The 21,960-nt window shown below is 38.7% G+C and overlaps 1 protein-coding gene and 1 long non-coding RNA gene across 5 annotated transcripts in view; both read left to right on the forward strand.

Annotated features, from left to right (window-relative positions):
- LOC112455690 (WD repeat-containing protein 47) overlaps positions 1-21,960 on the forward strand; it is a 68,251-nt gene that overhangs the window by 37,095 nt on the left and 9,196 nt on the right. The window contains exon 1 of one of the 4 annotated variants that reach the window (XM_025017787.1): positions 13,819-15,391. The exons of the other annotated variants lie outside the window; for them this stretch is intronic. Within the exon in view, the coding sequence (XP_024873555.1) occupies positions 14,729-15,391 (663 nt within the window). The 5' untranslated portion in view covers positions 13,819-14,728. Of the gene's footprint in view, positions 1-13,818; positions 15,392-21,960 lie in introns of those variants that run through there. 4 annotated transcript variants of the gene reach the window in all.
- Positions 6,495-6,975, forward strand: LOC112455693. Its single transcript, XR_003040885.1, has 2 exons — positions 6,495-6,726; positions 6,885-6,975. It is a non-coding gene; the product is annotated as an uncharacterized LOC112455693 (long non-coding RNA).

Below are 21,960 nucleotides of genomic sequence, written 5' to 3' on the forward strand. Positions count from 1 at the left end.
CGCCTCGAGGAGCTCTTCAGGGACGTTAAACTGGAGCAACTACAGAACAATCCTGAATTAATCAAGCACGAGATTAAGATCGACAAATGTTGCGAGATACACGGCAAGCACGCGAAAGAGAACTGTTGGAATCGCAGAGGATCGGTCGGTAGTCTGTATCACGCAAACAAGAAAGATTCTTTTGGACGTCACGACTATTATAGTTACACCGGCACGTCTCCCACCGGAAGAGGATCGCTGAATATACCGATGTCGCCGCCCAAGAGAGAACTGCACCCCTCGACCTTTCCCAGTACCCTGAGAAAGAATCCCTTGGGATCATCTATGAGCGCTATCAACAACACCAGGAAGGATCTTTTTTCGAACACGATCGGCGGATTGCCTTTACGAAGAGACCCCATAGGCCGCTCCATGGGCTGTCTCAGGAAGGACACCTTATCGACTTACAACTCGCCGTTGCGACGGGATTACGTGGCGAAGTCGATGACGAATCTTCAGCGACCGGCGACAACGCGGCGCGACGCTGCTCCGAATTTGGCCAGCCTCTTCGCTACCTCCGCGGACCCCCGCGCGAGCCTCAGGACCGGGCTGAGCACGTCGAACGGGGATCTGAAGGCGCGCAGCTACTCCAACGGGAACCTGAAGAGCTGCCTCGCCGGCTCCAGCGGGAATTTGAGGAGCCATCTGAACGTGACCTTGAGCGGCGATCCGTCATCGACGACAAGTTCAATCTCGGATAGCCTGAGAAGGCCCGATGGCAAGTTGGCGATGCCGCTTTCTAGTGGCAGACGTGGCTCGTATGACCGGAGGAGACTCTCCACGGATTCCTTGGATAACCTGAAGAGAAACTCGTGGGATCCAGGTCGCAGAGGCTCCTCAGGCTCCTCGGGCGGATGGGACGATCCGATTTGGGAGGAAGGAAGCTACGGCGGTGGTACCGATCAGGTAACGAGTTCTGTTTACTTCCAGAGAGAGAAAGAGAGAGAGATCATGTGAAAGGCCGCTGATGATGCCATCGATAAGTAGAAGAGCTGAGTAAGCTATGCGGTAATATCGCTTTTATAGCGCGGTTATATAGATATGATTATGAAAAAGTCGATCGGCAAACATGTCCACGTGAAAAGGACTTGTCACATGAGTAGATTATTATTCTCGTAATAAAGTTAGAAATATTTGTTATCTGTAGGATGTAAAAATCACTTTTACAACGTTCATATCTACGTTGCGCGAATTGTCTCGCATTATTTTCCATTCTCATGCCACGAGCGACAGGAAAATACGTCGGTTTGTCAGCCGGAGGCTGACTTACCTGGCTGGATTGCTGCACGAGAGCGAGTAAAAATTTATCGGTCCTTGTTAGGCGATCCTACACACACGAGTGACTCGCGCTGACGCGTGGGAAAACCTCAGGATCCGTTAATGTGTACGCTAAATATTAGATTGCGGTATGTATCTACCGGAACACAGTTACGCCGTGTAACCCGCTCTTCGACAATTGGAGTCCGTGAAAAAATGTTAGAAAATCTAACCTACAGGGTTTTGCAAACTGATCCCATGATTAGAGGCATTTCATGACGCAATAGATTCGCTAAATTTGCGATGTAATTTCGGAACTGATAAAATTCATTTCGTAATTTCAATTTGCATTTTTATAAAATAAAAAAATATACTTTGTGTCATTGTCATTGAATAAGGCATTATGAAATCATTTTTGTTTGTTTATAATATCGAACTGTGGACTCATCAATATTATACCGATTTTAATTCCTGCTTGCCTTCCCCACTAAAATTATACTGCATTTTTTAAATAGCTCTACTTAAGTGTTTTTTTTTTCTGATAAGATGCTTCACGATACTGACTTTTATTGTTAAGTTGATTGATTCCACGTAACACTGAGGGGAACAAACACACTTCCGATACGTGGTTACGTCATCGACGTGCCTTGCATGGTATGAAAGTGTCACGCAGTGTTAGTCATCAAAACGTTGTGATAGCGTCGCACTGCAGATAGGGGATACGAAGCTTCCATCCACTCAAGTCTTGATATATGTATATATATATATTTTTTTTAAGTTTGATATATGTTTTGCTCTCAAAACCTATCGATTAATCATATTTAATTATTATTATGCACAATAATCGCTGAAATCTTTAAAAATAAACCTAAAATTAGCATATTGCACGGACATTTGTCACGTTGTATAATTTATTAGGTGCACAATTAGGAAGAACCATGCGCTAGAACTAAAATTTTACTGAAATAATCTCATTTTGATAAAGAAAAAAATCTCATTCTTTACAATTAATTAGTTTTTATTTAATATACATTATTATATTATAAAAGAAGGAATTAAAGCCTGCACAGAATCTTACTCTCATGATATTCTGATATGTTTGATAAATTATACTAGATAAGAGAGATATATTTTATAATTTCAACTTTTTCCGGCAAATATACGTTAGCTCTTGCATTATTACGGCGTAACCTGCGTTCTCCGGCTGTTTGCCCTGTAGGCAATGGATCCGAGCATTTCCTGAAACAAGTTCCTCGCAGGTGCAACCTACGCACAGCGTTCGGCCCTGAGCGGTTAAGCCTACGCGCTCGCTCCAGCGATAATTCACATTTTTGCGGACAGACTCCCCCTTATCCCTCTCCCTCGCTTCCTTCCTCCGTGGACGCTCGGTTTTTCTATATAACGCGAGAATTACGGTTGTATACACACGATCCACGTCGGTGCGCTTGATATGGTCTTTCGAACACGAGAATTTAAAAGTAGCTTATTACATCATTATATTAGTTCATTGTGAACTTATATATCTGCGACGCTGCATATACATGAATGACTTTTTGCATATACATGAATTTACCCATTGATATAGCAATGCTGAAAAAAATCTATGATACCTAAGTAAACTTTTTCAAGAAATATAAGTTTTTCAAGTTATGCACTATACAAGATAAAGATTCTTGCTTTTTCATTCTTTTAATATCTTTGTGTGGTATTGTAAAAAATATTAAATGGATTCATTTATCACCACTATTACACTTATTGCTCGATTCGAAATATTAAGCAACTTTGGTTTTTCAAGTAAATCTGAAATTAATTTTTTTGGTGTTTTTCTTGAATATTCCTGATATATTGATAATCATTATAATAAGCTCATACAAAGAGAAAGAAGGTTGAGTTTTTTCATTCGGCTAATGCATATTTTTATCGTTGCTGTACCACGCGGGGTATCGAAATTCCTCAATCCGGTCTGTGCCGCACGTGTGTTTCGTGTTTCGTGCGCGATGCGCTTTACCTACATGCAGCTTCACGGTCGACGAGCACGCGCGATTTCCCGCGTGTCACACGGCTCCGGAACCGTTCCGTCTCACGGTACGACGACATCCAAGATGATTGACCGATCGCCAGTTTCGGTACCGTTATGAAAAATTGACTCTTATTGGCGCACAAACTAGCCAAAATTGACCCACGAAAGGATACTTCGTGTGTCACGCACGTCCATCCGCGGTAGTGCAATATGTTTTCTCTTATACGCATAACAAATACTGGCCGGAAGTAAACAGCTAGGTAAATCGTAATAATTTTGCAATGAATTGGCCGTAAAAATTACTCTATTTTACATGTTAATTTTCAACTTCGATGACTCAAAAGTGCTGCACGTATCGTGCAGCACTGGTAGCGGATGATCTAACAGGAACATGGAAAAGCACTTTAAACTATTTGTGAAGAAGATATAGGTACAGGATACTCAAGATGGCGGCTTCTTTCACGTAAAGTAAAAGTTATTTATTAGACAGCTTGAAATTTTTCTACTACAAAAATTATACACAATTTCAATCGATACGAAAATTTGTACAGAATTATATATATACAAATATCTACGGTAGTCTTTGTAGATTCAGATTTTTGGAAATTTTCGAAAGTGATCCGGGATTGGATCTATAGAAATGGAAAGTCGATCTTCTCGATCGCCCGGAATATCCGGGGGACTGCGCTCGCGAGTCTTTAAGACCGAAGACTTGGATCCACGTTCCAATCGGTTCAAGTAGGCAGGGTCATTCACTCCGCTATTGTCAGCCAGACAGTCTAGGCTAGGCGGGTATCTATATCTACTGTTGGTGTTAATTTCCGAAAATTTTAATTGTGACCTTGCAAAACCGACCTCGAAGAGCATCACTTCTTTCAATCGTCATGCGAGGACTACCGTGTTTTGAGAAAAAGTTTCTTCCGTATTTCGTGCGGAAGAATCGAATCGGTTACGAATCTCTCTCAGATGGTGCGATGGATTCTTTGGAGTTTCAGGTGAGGAAACTTATTTGAGACTTTCGCATATACACATATCTTATCAGGAACAAATTATAAGAAAATGTAGGTGTAAATAATCGAAAGAATATCACAAGTCTTTTACGTGTCTATCTTATAATTTCTTTGAAGATTAATAGTTTTTCGTATTTCTCTTATTGTAGTATTCCCTGGCTTTTATTAACGGAATTAACGGCTAATTTAACAACATAATTAAGATTAAATGAAGCACACGTCAATAAGGCTCTATTAAATGTTCGTTCAAATTCATGCGGTACTCAACGCCACTAATTAACTCTAGAAAAGATTTTTGCGTGGTTGGCGAATACTGCCGGCTGTGATTTCAATTAATAAAAGAATGTTTTCTCAGCGTTATTAACGTGCAAATTAGACTTATCAAATTATCGTCCACTTATTATGCTAGAGTTTCATAGTATTAATTGATTTCGCCGTTAAAAGTTTCTAAGCTCTTTTTTAAATATTAATATGATTCATTAAATAGTAATACTCTAATGTTATAATTAAAATTAAATTCTATATAATAATTTATATTAATATGTGTAAATTTATCTTGAACGTATAGTTTCGATTATTTGTAATCTGATGAACAATCTTGCAATGTGTGCAAAACTGTTCCGGGAAAGCGTGAGATCTCGAGCTCGCGTCACGTAGTCTCCGATACTTTTCGAAACATTATACCGGGAGACCTACACGACGCAAAATGTTTGCTAATTTGGTGAAAGTCCTCTATGTAATCACCGTCCTCTTCATCCTGCATTTCAGTGAAATCGAGCGTTCCTTTCTTCGTCTCTACCTTGGCACATGACCTTTTTATCGGTACCACAAACTGTATTCTGCTATGACCATGATCCGTGGCGAACATTTTCTTTGCCAAGTGAAATGGTTGACATTTACGACGATAAAACCTTATTCAATCATTCGGAACGAACACATCTATCGTTTCTTCGAGAGATGCTTGTGGTTCGACGTTTTGTTTTTAGTCTCGTAAAACCAACTTTAGCGCATCTCTCTTTCATATATTGCATCGTAACGCCGCGCCGGGTTTTCAGATTTAAATGAAGCGTTGAAACATCTTGCGGATACTAATGGAATTATGTAACCGAATGTCAATTAGTTGTCAAGCTGCAGATGGAAATAACGATTACACAGTAATTGACTTAATATGAGGCTTACCAGAGCAAACATGTTTTTGCAACGATCGGTATTTTTCTCGTACTCTAAAATTAGACGCGCAGGTTATCCCTCTTTCGTCATCAGTAATAACTTGGTCAGTCGGATTTCCATGTATGGTGTGATCCGCGTGGGTCGTCATTGCACCTTTGCTCGCCGACGTGGCCGACAACGCCTATGAATATTCGTTTTCTTTCTGAGTTTTTTTTATCTTCTCAAGTATACTTCATTATATTTCTGCTCCTCAAGCACAATAATATTCTAGTCGGTTTTTTAGAGGACGCGAACGTATCTCCTTTATTCTCAAATTTATTTTGAAATAAAGATGAGAATCGAGATTGGTACAATCACGATCTTTAAACGTTCTTAAAATTGCGATTGCAAATTACGGGATCCAGATTACTTCTAATATACAGTTTCTATACACGCTTTAGAGTATCTAATTGCGTTATCAATCGTAAATTGAATATCGCTTCTCTTTGGAATATATTACACGCGCAGAAAACGAGATAATTTACATTGCTAACGATGTCATAGTCCATCATCCGCTTGTTGCCGCCGAAACGATTATTGTCTCCCATTTGTAGGCGGCATCAAAACGGTAATCGCCATTTGAATGATGATGATGCCAATTATACTTTAACGTTGGTGTTCGAGAATAATAAAAAGCGCGGCGATGACTATGCGAGCGTCTGCAAAAATTTCAAGTTCACGGGTATAACATCTTGATATACGAGTGTAATGTCTTGAATACAAATAAGTATATATATAAAATAAAATCCTCTTATTAACATCGTAATTCTCTTAAAACATCAGTACGTGTGTCTTAAAAATATTGCTTCTCAAATCATGTTTTCTTTAAGAAAAAAATTATAATTCATAATTTTGAAATTGTTTAACTCTTGTAAATCAAAATGTATTTTATGAGAAAAATTTAAAAAATTGTATTTTGAAATCTTTGGTATCACTTATTAATATATCTTTTAACCCTTCGCCCGTAAACTGGGTCATAAATGGCACAAGCCGAAATTCAAGATAGAATACCGCCGAAATGAAAAGGGGGGGGGGGGCTTGCCGTCCCTCGTAAAAAAAGTAGGTAGTGAGGAGAACTCATGCCCAAAGTTTCGTTGGAATTCGCCAGTGTGTGCTTGACCAGCAGCGAGTCAAAGTGCGTCCAGTGCCACTATTGACCCAGTTTACGGACAGTGCCAGACTTTCGTGCAAGTAAGTAAAATTAATTTAACGTCATTTTCATATTACTACAGTTATTTTTAACTTATATAAGTGATATTTTTTTATGATTGTGTATATTATATATACCTATAACCTCAAAATTTGAGTGGATGAAAACACGTGTAAAAAGAAATTACATGTACTTTCAGGGTACAATGGATGATCAAGCGACAAATATCAGATATTATTTACGAGAAAGACGATTTTATATGATTTTTTAATAAAATAATGTAAAAATTACGTTAAAAGTCTTATTTCTCCTTAACCCGAAAAAGGCCATTTTCAATCCTCAGAATAATTATACTTTTTAAAAATGACCCATATACAGAATTTTTTTCTTGAAAGTACACATATTTAACTATAAAACCTCGTTGGAATTTTTTATTTTGATTTAAAACTCAATGAGATATGATTTTTTTAATAAAAATGGATTTTTATCAATTTTTTGCATAAAGAATTATTTATAAACAATTTATCTTATAATGAATCGCTAAATAAACTTTGGGATTATAAAATAGGATAGTATACAAGTATTACAGAATTTTTTCAGATTTTTTGAACACTATTTACTAGGTCAAAATAACGACAGGACATTTATGACCCAGATTACGGACGATGCCAGTCAAATTATAGTTTACGGGCGAAGGGTTAAAAGAGCATATCTTCAAGTATATCTGAATCATTTCAACTGTTTCTTTTTTAACGTTTTTTTTAAACTACCAGGTTTTTTTAATATATAATACACCGGGTGTGTCAAACACCACACTTTAACGTGGATAAAACAGAAACCTATGTTAGCTCGGTGAATGTACCAGAAGGTTGATGGTAAACGATTTCACCAGTCTCTACCTCGACGATCCTTGGTCAAGACTTCTCCTATCTCACTGACGGGTTCTGTGTTATCGGTATATGACGGTCTTTCTTTTTCTTCTTTTTTTTTTTGGTATTCAATTTTAATTTTCGCGATAATAAACACGCCTTATATATATATAATAAATCCGAGTTTTTCTTGTCATTCATAAGAAGAAAAGCAAATTGAAAATTCTACTTTCTACTCAAAACGTGGCCGAACAGCTAAATTGTCGAGAAAATCTGGGTCGCAATCTTCGCGCTGATGGATGCAAGCTCGACCAGGCGCATCTAATGCTTGTAATCCACTTTCTTGTAAATTTCTTGTGATTGCCGCAAACCGGCGCGATTTTTTCTCTCAATCGTGATGTTCGTAATTTGTGAAAACGCGATACACCGCAATGTTCGTGTATGCTGTAAATTAATTTAAGACACTTAATGACAGATCAGAAATTTAACGGAATTCAAGTTTTCATTTAATTGAAGTGACGTAAGAGAAGATTAAGCCAAATACTATACTTATCATTTATCCTCAGTGATTATCGCTTAATATTCATAAATATATGTTGTTTACAATTTTATTAATTATTTATAATTAATAACCTTTTCATTATTCGGAGATTAAAAAAAAGGATAACGTTAATTTAGTTAGAAAGCAACACATTAATTTAATTAGCCAGCGAAATGAAAATTATTTATCTCCTTCATTAATGTAAATTATAATATTATCCACATTTTAAGTATACAGTATAATTAAAAATTAAAGTTGTAAGTACAATGATTTATACGTATTATATCAACGCAGCAATAATTAACGTCATACCAACTTGGTTGGCAACATTCTGATTTTGAACCATCGCGTGAACCGAGCGTGTGAAACCTCTATCCTTCCGTCTTTTACGCCGAGATATCGCTTTCGATATTTTTTATTTTCGGTACAATCCGTCAGCGGCGGCTTAAGTCATGGTCCACGTATCAAGACAGGACGTATGATAATTGCAACGTGGCGCGTGTATACTTGGTAAATGGTAATGTACGGTTTATACTTCGTTATGCCGGTTATCGCGTTGCCCGTTTTCGTGACAGGCACCAGTCAACCTGTTATTAGTATTTTTAACGGTACACGATACGCCGGCAATCCGGTCATACTCGGCATTACATTTTTCGTTTCCGCTCCGAACTCCGCTCTGAACCTCCGAACGAAAGAAGTCGCGGTTGGTCGCAATACGCAAGCATTACGCAAGCGGTTTTACAAGAAAACTGGTCGCGCTTCTTTTTTTTTCTCACGCTGCAAGCGCGGCTTCTCGGATAAGAAGGTGCGCGTACGAGTGCAGCACGTCGAATTCTATTCGCGCGGTGCGCAATGCGTTAGAGCCGGTAAGTTGTTTCTCAACTGCAAGTATCAGCCATCGATTAACTTTTCAAAATGAAAAGGTCAATCCGATTGCTCTGTCACGCGCAAATAAAATAATTTTTCATTCGCGCTCGCGATAGTAGCCACCGGATCGCAAGAAATAAGGACTGATCATCAGATAGAATTATACAATTCACCTCCAATACAAATAACTTTCCAAGATCCATGATAATGAAGATGTGAATCAAGTTTGATGGATAAGGAAAAGAAGCGAATGTGGACCGTGAGAAAAAACAAAATGTATTCTTCATGTGGGCTGACAGCTGTATAATGCAAAATCATTGCGCGAATTGAAGTAGGAATTTGGTAGCTGGTAATTCCGGTACCGAAAACTCGGTCAACGTGTGCCTGTTTCTGCGATAACTTTGACCTCGACAACATTTCTTGTCGATGCGCTCTCGCAAGTCATGACGTTTTCCTTTTGAGGAAGAAGAAATCATATTGGACACGTGTAGGCATTACGTAGACGCACTAATATTTAACCAATGACCTCTTCTCTTCAGTCGTACAAAGGAATGCGATTATATTTTTTCTACACGAGAAGACAATATTATTAGAATTCAAAAATTAAGTTTTTAAACTGAACAAAAGGAAGATATTTATTGAAGTTATTAGTCTTTTTTTATTATAGATTGTAAATTGTCATTTTTGTGCTAAAAAAATTAAATTCGGAATGACATTTTAACGTATAAGTATATTATTCGTTAAGAAAGTAATTAATATTCAGTAGTTAATACCTATTAATAACACATTATGCTAATATCGTCTGTTACGTTTTTAATAATGCGATATCCATTTAACGATGCGGATCGTCTTCCTTTCGCTATTACGTTCCAATTTCCAAGGTGGTAATCTTTCACCTAATCAGATGAACTCTTTCGCGGTTCGTGTAAATCACCCTCGGTTTCGTCATGAGATAATCTGCCGCCGTTGTCTCCCAAACAAACGCCTGCTCCAGATTTCGTTTTCTCGCGATCTACATCCCACATAGAGAGCCATCGCCATTTTAATAGCGACGCGCGATAATCCGCCATCGACGCTCGCACGCGACGACCCAACGTCACTGCAGAACGAGCGTTTCTAACGGCGGCCGACCATGATAATTGCCCAAAGATCGACGCGGTGACAAAAAGATATCCGAAAAGCCCTATCTTCTTTTCGCAAGTTGAGATAAATCGCGTGTGCTCATGCCACCGGATCACGGCAATTTACTTTTTGTGTCGCGCGATACTTTCTCTAAAACGCAGATGTCCTGCGGAGGTGACGCATCGACGTCTCGCGTCGATTATATGCTTCGCGGTCTATTTTCCGTGATTTTTGTGTCAATTGATTCGAGTGTCCATCTGGAGAAATTCATTCGTAACATTTGTATCTCGCGGTTATTCGTCAAATTCAATTCCGGTTCACATAAAATCTAAACAAATTAAAGTTTCTCAGTTGAGAAACATTATATAATATACATTATGTCACACAGGCGAAACGTTCAATGTCGAATTAATATACCTAACTGTAGAAAATTGTAATTGTATAATAATGAATAAGGACTTTATATCACATATTAGTCGCTGTAGGTATTATCACTTATTAGATTACTTGTAGTGCCAGGATTGCTTTATTCTTCTGATTAGTTAAGATATTATTAGACCTGATTTTATCTGTTGCATTAATGATCTTGTTCGAGTGACTTTTGATTTGAACACGGCGAAAGGATCGAACCACTTTCGTTCTCGGTATATAATCAACGAGTATTATATATTCGTATTTTTTTCTGAGAACGCAAGTGAAATTGAAGCGACGCGCAAAACACGGTTAATAATCGGTTGATGATTACTCGAATGACGATTTACGAGCGCGTGCGTAATTATCTAATTACCGCGGCGAAAGGAAATTTCGCGTGTACGCGCCACCAGCGACCGATGATGCCGCGGCGCGAAAAAGGAAGAGAGACCGGAAAGAAAAATAGTGGAAGATTGCCGCACATCGCGGTGGATTATTAACGGAGCGTATCGGAGAAAGCAGCAATGGGAAAATTAAACTGGCGTGATCGTATGACAGGGCGGCGCGGCGTCCCGCGTTGAAGAAAATACATGACATCTTTTTTTCTTCAAAGAATGCGCGCCAGAGGCGTGGGTCTATGAGTATCAATGCTACTAAGCAACTAAGCCCCGTAGTGACAATGGATCTCGCACGACATAATTTTAATCAAAAAGATATCTGCAATTTTTTAATATCAATAGAAAGCATGTTTTTCTTCATTTAAAGCGATTTTCCTCATTTAATATTAATAAATCAGTATATATAATAAAACTTACAATTAGTATTGTGAAAAATAAAATTAGGAAAAGTGTTCAAGTGAAATTATGCATATATATACAATAAACAACATTATCTTTAAGCTGTAAAGTCATCATCCATATCCAAGAATCATGCCATGAATCACATAAACTCTTACTCGCGTTTATCTGAAAGGCTCCTCTCTCGAGACGCGAGATCCGGTAATTTGTGCCGCGACGAAAATATACATATTGCCCGGATCAGTCGTCGGGATAAATCCATTCGCGCGATATACGCAGAACGCTCGTAAAATCAGTCGACCGAAGAAATTTGTAAAACACATGTGATAATATCAATTTAACTCCTGGCTGTTAGCGGCATCGATCACAATGTAAGAAAGTGCAGCGGGCCATATACGGTGCTGCTGCAAGGATAAACGAGTTATATATGATTCGTCGCAACGCCTTGGAAATAAGTAGTGCGCATCTGTACTCCACACACATTGTTAATAAATAAATAGATATAAACTAATTTCTCTTTTCACATTTTTTTTCTCAAATATATATGCTCTTAATTTTACATACTTATGCATTCTTGCGTGAATAAAAAACTTTTAAATATAAAGAAAATGATCTCATGCGTGCGCGCACAATAAACGAACATAATTACTGTCCATAAAAGAACAATTATGTGAAATATAATATTTGTATGAAAACAAATTTATGCATGGATGATTAAAAAATTTTGGAATCGAGAATAAAACTACCCATAATTAATCGAAACTAGCTATACTAGTAGTACGAATAGATACTAGCTAGGTATGCTATTAATAATACTCAGGTTTACTTCATTCATATTCATAGCTATAAAACGGTAAAAATGATAGAAAGTTCGTTTTCATCTAGAAATCTTCATAAAAAAACACAAGAATAATTTATCTGTTACTTGTTACTTGCTAAATAGCCCATGTAAATGATATTAATATTTATTTTTTGTGTATGGAGAAACTCTTCGATTCTTCTGAAACAAAATTTAAAATGTACCCGTATATAGTCTTCTCTTAATCTCTTCTACATCAAAAACAAAATTCAAGCGTATCAATTGAAGTACTTACAAATCTAAATAAAAATCTTGAAGCACGCACGCATTCGCAGCCGCCTAAGTCCGAAGGACAGACTAAAAAGGAGAAACAGCATCAACTATCATGCTGTTATGCATGTGTTTTCTGTGTTCTTTGCCACAGCTCTGCAGCAACCTTCAATTCCGTCCTGACGCACATTGAGAATTGTTGCGACACAATTCGCGATTGAATTCGCGGAGGCAACGCGTTTCGCGATATGAAAACGATCGAGCCGACACGTCGGTTCTCGACGCCCACCTTCGTTCTCACTTCCTGCGAATAATGACGCGATTTCTATCTCGAAACAAGATTAATACGAGCGGATGGGCCCCGGTGGTTGTCGCTGGAAAAGATGATGGCGCAGTGAAAGCGAGAGAGGATAGAAAACGAATGTTGCCGTTGCTCCTCTTTCTGTTTTTTTTTTTCATCCGTCATGTACGTCAAACTCTCCCGATGGATGCGATTATCTCTTTCCTCGGTTCGCAGATCTCGAAAATTGATCTTGAAGATCTTGTGAGTTTTGATGGAACAGGATTAAGATTCTAAATTTTCACGTGGAAAGTTCATATTCCATCTATCTTGAAGTTTTGAAGAAAATTCTACATTCTTTTAAGTGCCAACGCTCGCATTTCTGTAACAAAGCGTCTCTACCTCTATGCAGTCCTTTTCTTAATTCTATTTCTATTGCGTGATCTTTACATGCTACGTTTCTAACGAAGATATCCTTCGCTGATTCTTTTAAATGAGATCACACGCATATTGCGAGACTATCATGCAATCACCATTGTTCTTCACGCCATAATTGTTGATATAATTATTCTAGTATTTTAACTTCAATTTTATATCTTCGTTACATCAATGTGGCAATTTACACTAAATTAAATTTCACTTATATGGAGCTGTTCTATAGAGTTTTGTAGCTGCAGATGTTTTCTCATTAACTGTTATTTTCTGTTATATTGCACCATGTAATGACCGGTATTCCTAAATTGTGGAAGGGGTACGGGTACAGTGAATAAATCGAAATATAATATTACAGAGTAGATAAATAAATTAAAAAAGTCTTTTTATTTATTAGAATTTTTATTAAAATTCTGGTACTTATATAAAAATGATTCATTTGCATTGTGGCAAATGTTATAAGTTCACTTGCTTTCCCAACCCTTTCTATCTATATCGAAAACATACTACATTTTATCCTATTCTAGCGAGTGTGACGAAATCCATAAATCAACATTATTTGACAACGAGTTATTTAAGAGCAATCTTCCCCCCAAACGGAACCGCGAACTACTCTCGCTTCGCACGATACGCGCGAAAGAAAGGGGGATGAGTTTCGCGGTGGAAGGAGAGACGAAGTCTTTTCGCGTTCGGACGAGGAGAAGTGGGTCGTTTCTCAACGGACCATAGTGGCTCGGCGAGAACGTAGTCTACGCACTCCTTCGTCGTACCCAGCTGAGCACGGGCCGCGATAGATCGCGATCCGCGTTTTTCGATCGCCTCAAGTGTTTCTCGAGTGTGACGGAAATTACGGTGTTCCTCGGTAAATCTTGCAGAAGAAAAGCTAGAAGATTGAGATCCGACGATCGAAAAGAGCACGATGTTGAGTCAAAATGACAGAACCTTCGGTGACAACTTAGAAAATTGACAAGTTCGTCCGATAGTGAAGTGAGGTGTCGAATCAAATTTGAAAGTGATCTTTCTTTTCGTTGAGACTCGCCGCGAATTCCCTGGAGGGACACCGGAACAGTAGTGAAAATCAACCGAAATTTCTCGTCGCGCATGATCGAACTTTTCTATCGATCCTCGCTTCATCGTCGTTCCACGAGAAACGTTTCTAATCCAGAATCTCTCTATTACTATTACCCGACCGAGCGTGCTAAACTCTCTAAGTGCGCGATCATCAAACACCACTTTCAACGACATTGATCCTTGACAACGTCATTATCGTCGAATTATTAACGATTTTTCCAAAGTTTTTAACAATCAATAATTGTTAAAATAATCAAACGTGATAATCGTTTGTCACGTAAGAAAATTATTTCACCAGCCGGTTTCTTAAAGGATATTAGATTTACTTGAGAAGGAAATCATATAATTATTTCGACTGAAAAGACCATTAAAGAAAAACTTTAATATTTTACAAAAACAATTAATATCTATATTAAGATATACAAAATATATATTGAAATATAATTACAGAGTATACCTATTTAATAAAGCGTATTTTCTGACCAAGAAATTAGTTGAGGAAAATATGACAGTACATCTCAACTGATTTTAAAGTAATTGGCTCCAAAATCTAGTATAAGGAGCAATACAAATCACAATTTACAATGGGTGACATCCGAGTGCTGGATCCACGTATGGATCCCCGTTTCGATCTAAAGCAGCACCGACCTTGGCCGCCGATGTACAGAAACAACCGAGCGCCGTCCTATTGCTATCGACCCGTGCCCTTAGATACTTTGGCCCAATGGATAACCCCTCACATCCCCGACTACAATTACGTGCCCGCTCCGAGGATTACCGCGAATCCCAACAAATCGCGGGACTACTACTACCTGGCCCCGTTATACAGAAATGCCATGCCACCTCCGCCGCAAGCGATGTCACCGCTTCAAGTATCGCCGGTGGCGATGCCACCACCTGGCATGATGCTGATGGAACGGCCGAGAGGACGAGCTAAGAGCTCGGGCGGCCTTACCAGGAGCATGCCACCTTGCACGTGTGCCGTCGGTAGAACCAGGTCTCTAGAGGATGTCAGGAGCGAGATGGGCGAGTGGGACGATTATCACGACGAGAATGGCAACCATTTGCAGCGGAACAGCCCTAAGGGCGTGAACGTTTGTCGGCAGGTTCGCAAGTCTATGGAGAATCTCCTGGACGTTGACACGGAGGAACGCGCGCTGAACACCTTCGAGAGAGTCGGCAAAATCTGCAGGAAATCCGAGGAGAATAGGAGCGACAAGTCGGGAAGGCGACGCGGTAGCTATATGGTGTGTTGAGATTCTTATAAGCGGAGTTTTCTCAAGGAAGGAATATGAGAGATTTTCTTTACGCAAAATAATAATTTTTGATTGTATTGTCGAAAGGGTTATACGTATCAAGTAAAAATCTCGCAATAAATATTTAATACATTGCTTATTATACGCGCATATCCTTTTATATGTAATATAAATATTTTGCTATATATATCACGAGTTAAAACATTTTTAAAAACTGTGTTAAATCCCTTCTATAAGTAATTGATTAAACGTTTTCATTAATTTTATTAATTAGCTTGTCGGCGCTTTTTGATTTCCAACATATGTAATATCATTTTATCTCTTTTGTGCATGAAACTTTTATGTACATTTTCTTGTTTAATAATAGCTTATAAAGGCAATTAGTGACTCTATTTGCGTCATCTCGTAAGTCACTGAGCGACAGGCCATTTATTCTCGATATAATTTTTCGTGCAAGTTATCGCGGTGTCTCCCCGTATTATGTGTTTAACTACGTGACTAATGCACAATTTCGCACACACGTAAATTGCCAGAACGACTTTCAGACTGAGATTTACAGATCAGTGAGTTTGCTAATCTGGTCTGGGTGACCGACCGGTTGCACAATCCGCGACTCTTACGCTCTTAATTCCGGAAACGTGCCGCTTCTTGCGTTCTAAACTGAATTAGCAATATCATCTGGTACGCAATAATAGAATTATAATCGTCCATGAGTTTACAAAATGCTCGTTTCAAGGAGAAACCACGTCGCGACATTCATTTCACACTCACCTCGTTGCCAATTATACAATTCCGGAACTTGGCGTTTTGATTCAACATGCATGGGGACAAGTCACTTTTTCTCGCGTCTGTCGCAATCGTGAATGTCGGTCAAAGAAAGTGTTCCGTGGAATTCATCTTTGCTCACAGAACGGAAATAAATAAAGTCGCGTTTAATTGTTTCGAGGAATATCCGCTTGAGTAGCTTACACAGACGAGCTATGCAGATTACACAGCTGTGTCATACAAAATGCTTCAGGAACGATAGGGTGTATTTTTGTATGAAATGACATGCACAAAATAAACCAAGAAAATAGCGGAGTATTGATAATAATCATAGACTTGTAAAAAGAATTTCTTAATTCTAATAAGATAGTTCAATTTGATTTCTAATACTCTTTCCCTTTTTTTCTATATATTACATCTTTTTTATGTTTCTAAATGTCTCTTCATTCATATTCATGTTCGCAAATGTCAAAAACAAAGTGGTTGCACAGGTCCTGTTCTTTTTTTATTACTAATACGTTCCGGTTTATATCTTTTTCTAAATTATGCACCTTCAATGAGCCATATTTTCGACTAACCCGGGATAGAAAGTGTTCCTGATAGGTACCGAGTTAATCAACCGTTACTTCTTTATTAAGAAAGTTAATTCACCCCGTCGAAATAATCGCTAATCAACGCGAATAATCTCGACCTTTTATTCCACGCTCCGCGGAGCCAGGGAGAGATTCTCGCTGACGATCACGAGATTATATTCCATTATTTCTCACGATCGATCGCGTCTCGGTGATCCATCGCAATCTAGTGTACATTGTGCTCGCAGTTAAGAAGTGTCGTTAACCAGCTGCCGGTCATTAAATCGTTACATTGTTAGCCAGTTTCGTCGCTAATTAGATACGCCGTGTCGACGGATCGACAGATTGCCGGATCAGCGGATCGGTAGGCTCGCGGATCGATCAAGAGCGAGATGTTGCGTCCAAGCACAAGTTACATATTGTGACTTTATCGATAAATCTCAATTACGAGCGTACATAGAAAAACAGACCGTTCCGCTTGATCGGCGATGTCGATTGGTTTCTGTTGCTCGTCAAAGCTCCATCATGCTCCCCGATTTCCTGCTCGTTTCGGCGCGCACACTTCGTTGCGAAAAACAATCGTTTGAGAAATTGGATTGATTACTAGATTTATTGCGGTAAATGACCGGTGCGCACGCGGCAATCCAGTAGTGACTGTTCAGTGAAAGCGAGGTATTCTTCGCGTTGCGCAATTAATCGGTGTGACGGGACACATTAGTTCGTGACGACCAAGAGGAAGAACGTATATTGGCCGGGCAATTTTTTTTCTCGGCGAATGGGCACGAATTGCACACGTATGTCGAAAGGACCGACGATATAATTTTCGAATTCCTCTCCTGCTCCGGTCCGCAACGAGTCTGCTATTAACTAAGAGCGTTTTGCGCCACGTTGTAATCGACCATTTAATTATGCTCTCCGTCGCGTGCATTTCGTACATACGCGGTTAGAAAGTTACCGAGACTTCCTCGAGAGTCGAAATTACCGCTACGTAAGAAAATTAATGCGACGTCGCTCGTAATTCAAGACGATACATCCGCAGACCGTACTTCGACGGTCTCGCAAGAATAAAAATGATTTTATAATAGCCGGGTAATAACAGTCGCATTAATTAATAACCAGCGTAATAACCAGGGCTGCGATATCTAAGGACTTACGCGCACATTAGCCTCGGTTTCCTCAGGTGATTCAATATCATCATTTGAACTATACAAGAATTCCATAAGTGACCGATCGATTTAAATGTCTCTAGTCGGGAGATATTGCATATATCAAGCTCGTTTGAGACCGAATTGCAATTATATCTCGTTCGCAGGTGAAAAAAGTGCGAAAACTTGTTGGTTGCAAGTGACCTCTTATGAAATGTCGCCAGAATTCTGGAATCGTTTTACATTCCATTTTCGATTGAGTTGATATAATGTGACTTTTTCTTCATTAATCTGCTTTAATTTTTTTAAGGCCATATCTTTCGCCAATTGTATATAGAAAAATCTTCCGCGTCCGATGACACCGACGAGAATTGTTTTGAGAATTGAGCATTATATCCGCGATGGTTAATTCACTTCCGCATTCGCTTAGCATATCTGAATAAATTTCTCGGTCGTTATTCTCATTAATATAAGAGAAATTACTTCTTAATATAACTTCGCATTTCGTATCTTGATAAAAAAAATCTGAAGCTAAGGCGAGTGTAACAATAATTAATCACATTAATTGAATGTAACACGCTAAATAAGGAGTTGAGCACATTAATTGTACGTAATATGCATTTAAAGAACGATGTGGGGGTCGTGGTACGAGCGTTCTCTTCCCGGTTGCAGGGCATTCGTAATTTCACATAAAGATGTCACGGTAAAATTACACGGTGAAATTCGTGCGTCGGAATCTCGAATGCCCTTAAGCCCACGCGCGCACGCGCGTGCACCTTCGATTTCTGTTTGAATACCGATTGACGACGAAAAAGTATGCCGTAACCCAGATACAGAAAACGATTGGTTGCATCGGATTTTGTTATCCGAAATATAATTGAGCGTACTCCGTATTTATTCGTTCTTCGCGTCTATTTCATTAAACTAATCATCAAATTGTGTTTCTTTTTCGATGAATGTCTAGACGTCCGAGATCGAAAACGATCACGAATAGATCCGGTAAAACCGGTTTTTCAGAGAAAAGTGAAAATTTTGATCATGCTGATCATCGGCGACCCGCGGGACAAAAATCGCTTAATACCATTAATATCGTTAATGTACGTCGCGCTGTCGCGATCAACTTACGTCTATTGCAGGCTGCATCTAGAGCAAGTGAATTTATAATTGACATCTCGCACATTTTATATGCGCGATATGCGTAAATTCTTGCGCGTTGCATCGGTTTTTTTTTTTTACGATGCGTCGATGGAGGAAAGTAAAAAGCCGGAGTCGCCAATCAGGTCAAGGCCTCTTTATTAGTTGTTTTTCATCGTGCCACGCGTCGTTGGATCCGTCCCTCCAATCTTCGATCGGAGACGCGTGTCCGAAGGCCTTCAGGGCATCCGGCGGATCCTTCGCGATCCACCCTTTTCCTCCTTATAAGAGTACGGAGGAGATGACTATTTATAAGGGAATTAAGGTCGCGGATGTCAATTATTACTAATCGTCCGGATGTATCGATGTTTCGATTAATATTTATGATAGATAAATTTAAACAACTATAGTTTTTGTTCATATATAGGTTATATTTTATTTCGTAAGAATATATAAAAGAATTATTATATATTGCTAAGTTATTAATTATATCTTACAATCCTATTGAAGAATAACGCTTTGTTACCATGTTAGGCAAGACTTTCATTCATTGATTCTATTGATATACAGACAGCCGAAAGAGCGAATGCGAAACAGTACGATGTTCGAAACTGCATTTGCATCATCTTCGTCCCGCTTTCGTTCGGGATCTTGAAGTATCCATCCATATGCTATAAAGTTTCTGTCTACATCGTCGCTTTCGCAAGGCTGTACAGAGCTATTAAGACCGAACGTCTATAGCGATGGTCGAGACGGGTTGATTGACCGATCGGCAAAACTAGGCTTCTCAGATATACTTCCTACCGATGCGCGATGTTTCATCTGCTTTTCCCAACAGAGTTACGATCGAGAATACGTTTCCGGCTCGTTAAGCCGCCCGGGAGATCGCGGAGAATGCCAGAATTTTCGCGGAAATGGGAATTTCTCTCGGATCTACGATCGATTCTCCTCTGTGGCCCCGTTCTCGCTCGTAAATCGCGACGACGTCTGCTCGCAAAAGAGCGATCGTCGAAGTGCACGACTGTCGTTTCCCTTTTCACGGCGCAATAACGATAGCCGGCGAATAGGACTGAAGGGTCAATCGAATTAAAATCCGATTTTTCACAGAAAATATAACGTGTTTTGAACGTAAGAATATGACTGTTTCGTAGCAAATTAGAACAACTTGAGGTGAAAGGTAGAATTAGCAAGCGAGACTGTAATTAAAAATCCAGTCCGATTCACCATCCAATTCCGTTCACTTATTGTTCGGATTGACTCATTGAATCTACTACCAGATAAAAAATTTTTATCGAAAGAAATCAATGAATCATACAATGGCTATTGACTCGATATTTATTCAAGCAAGAATGGAATTGTGAAACAAGTGACATATCGAATATCATTCCTAACGCAATCTCTTTTCCATTGTTCCTTATACGTTACTTTTTTTTACAACGATATACATATTCTTCACAAGTTTGTGAATTTATCTTTACATCGAATCATTGCTAAGAAATTTTTTTTTTAATTATAACGATTAAACTTGAAAACATTTTTATCGGTTCATGGCTTTTTTATATCGCTTATCTTTTCGTAAGAATCTGATGTCCCTGTCACGCACGCATTCAAGATCAAATTACCCGTACGTAAGTCATTCCAATTGGCAAGAAGTAGCTTCGGCGCGCCGTTAAGCGTACGCCGCCGCGTGAATAAAACGCACGCGAGCGCTAATAATTCCGCTCGTGCTGCACGGTTTGCCAAGAAGAGAACAACAGCGGGCAGAGCGTGTGCATTTGCTTTGCTAATTTATCCATCTAGATAAACGGTCGCGGCCAATCTCGTGGTTTGAAAGTAAAAGCGTGGCGAAGCGCGTCGTTGCGCAAACACGAATCGCGAAACGATTCCGGACCTGTAGCTTCAGCAAAAGAAGTGCTTCGCGCCAAAAAAACATTGCGAGCTTTTTCTCTATGAATATAATAATTCCATAACCGTTGTTTAACTGTCGATGTTGAAGAAATAAAATTACGGCTATTACGATTATCTACGCGGAAAATGGCTATGTGAAATTATCGATTTACATTAGTTTCACCGCGTGCACTTTGCGTATTTTCTTTGTTTTTAAATAGAAAACCTTTATCGATATTGCCAACTCATGCATTTTGTTCGATAATGTCGAAGAGAAAAAAAATCACCATTTTTCCGATTTAGCTGGAAGATTATATCGCATAAAATATTGAAGTAAATAAACTGTTTATACGCAAAAGCTTAGTGAGGTAGAAATTCATCTAAGGTCCAACTTTCTAGTATTTCTGAATTTTTCACCTTCCGTTCGGTTCGCTGCCTGTGCAATGCGCGAGCTGGTTTAGCGAGTTCTGAGTAATAACTGTCTCACAAGAAGAGCACATCATTTGCGTCTTGCGCGAAACGAGAAAGTGAAATTTCTTTATGTGTACATAAACATGCATATCTCCATGTTAGGCATTAATTGATTCAAAAAAGAAATTTAGTAGCGGCGAAAGAGTTAAATTGAAAGCGCTAATTATCATAGAACTATCCAGGTAAATGTAATTAACATCTCATTATATTTTTCCCTCAAAAAAGTAAAAATTATCCTCGTAATTCATAATCTGAACAATTCTTACAAATATTCTTCTCTGACAGTTTACTTTTTTTTAAATTTTTTAATTCTAGTTGTACACGGCTCACATTGATGTCTATTTTTTGTTGTTGAACACTTTTATTAAATTATTTATTTGAATATTTTATCAATATTAAAATTACTGTTTTCTATATGCAATTAACATGTGGAAATATAATTGTATTGTATATTCCGCCACCATATCTACGTAATTTGTAAGTGGATAGGAAGCAATGAGAATGCGAGTATAATATCAAGTGCAATGATATTGTTTGGATATTACGTTCATCTCACCGCAACGTTTCCATATTCATCGCTACAACC

Source organism: Temnothorax curvispinosus, unplaced genomic scaffold (genome assembly GCF_003070985.1).
Source record: "Temnothorax curvispinosus isolate PA1 unplaced genomic scaffold, ASM307098v1 QBEX01006321.1, whole genome shotgun sequence".
Lineage (NCBI taxonomy): Eukaryota > Metazoa > Arthropoda > Insecta > Hymenoptera > Formicidae > Temnothorax > Temnothorax curvispinosus.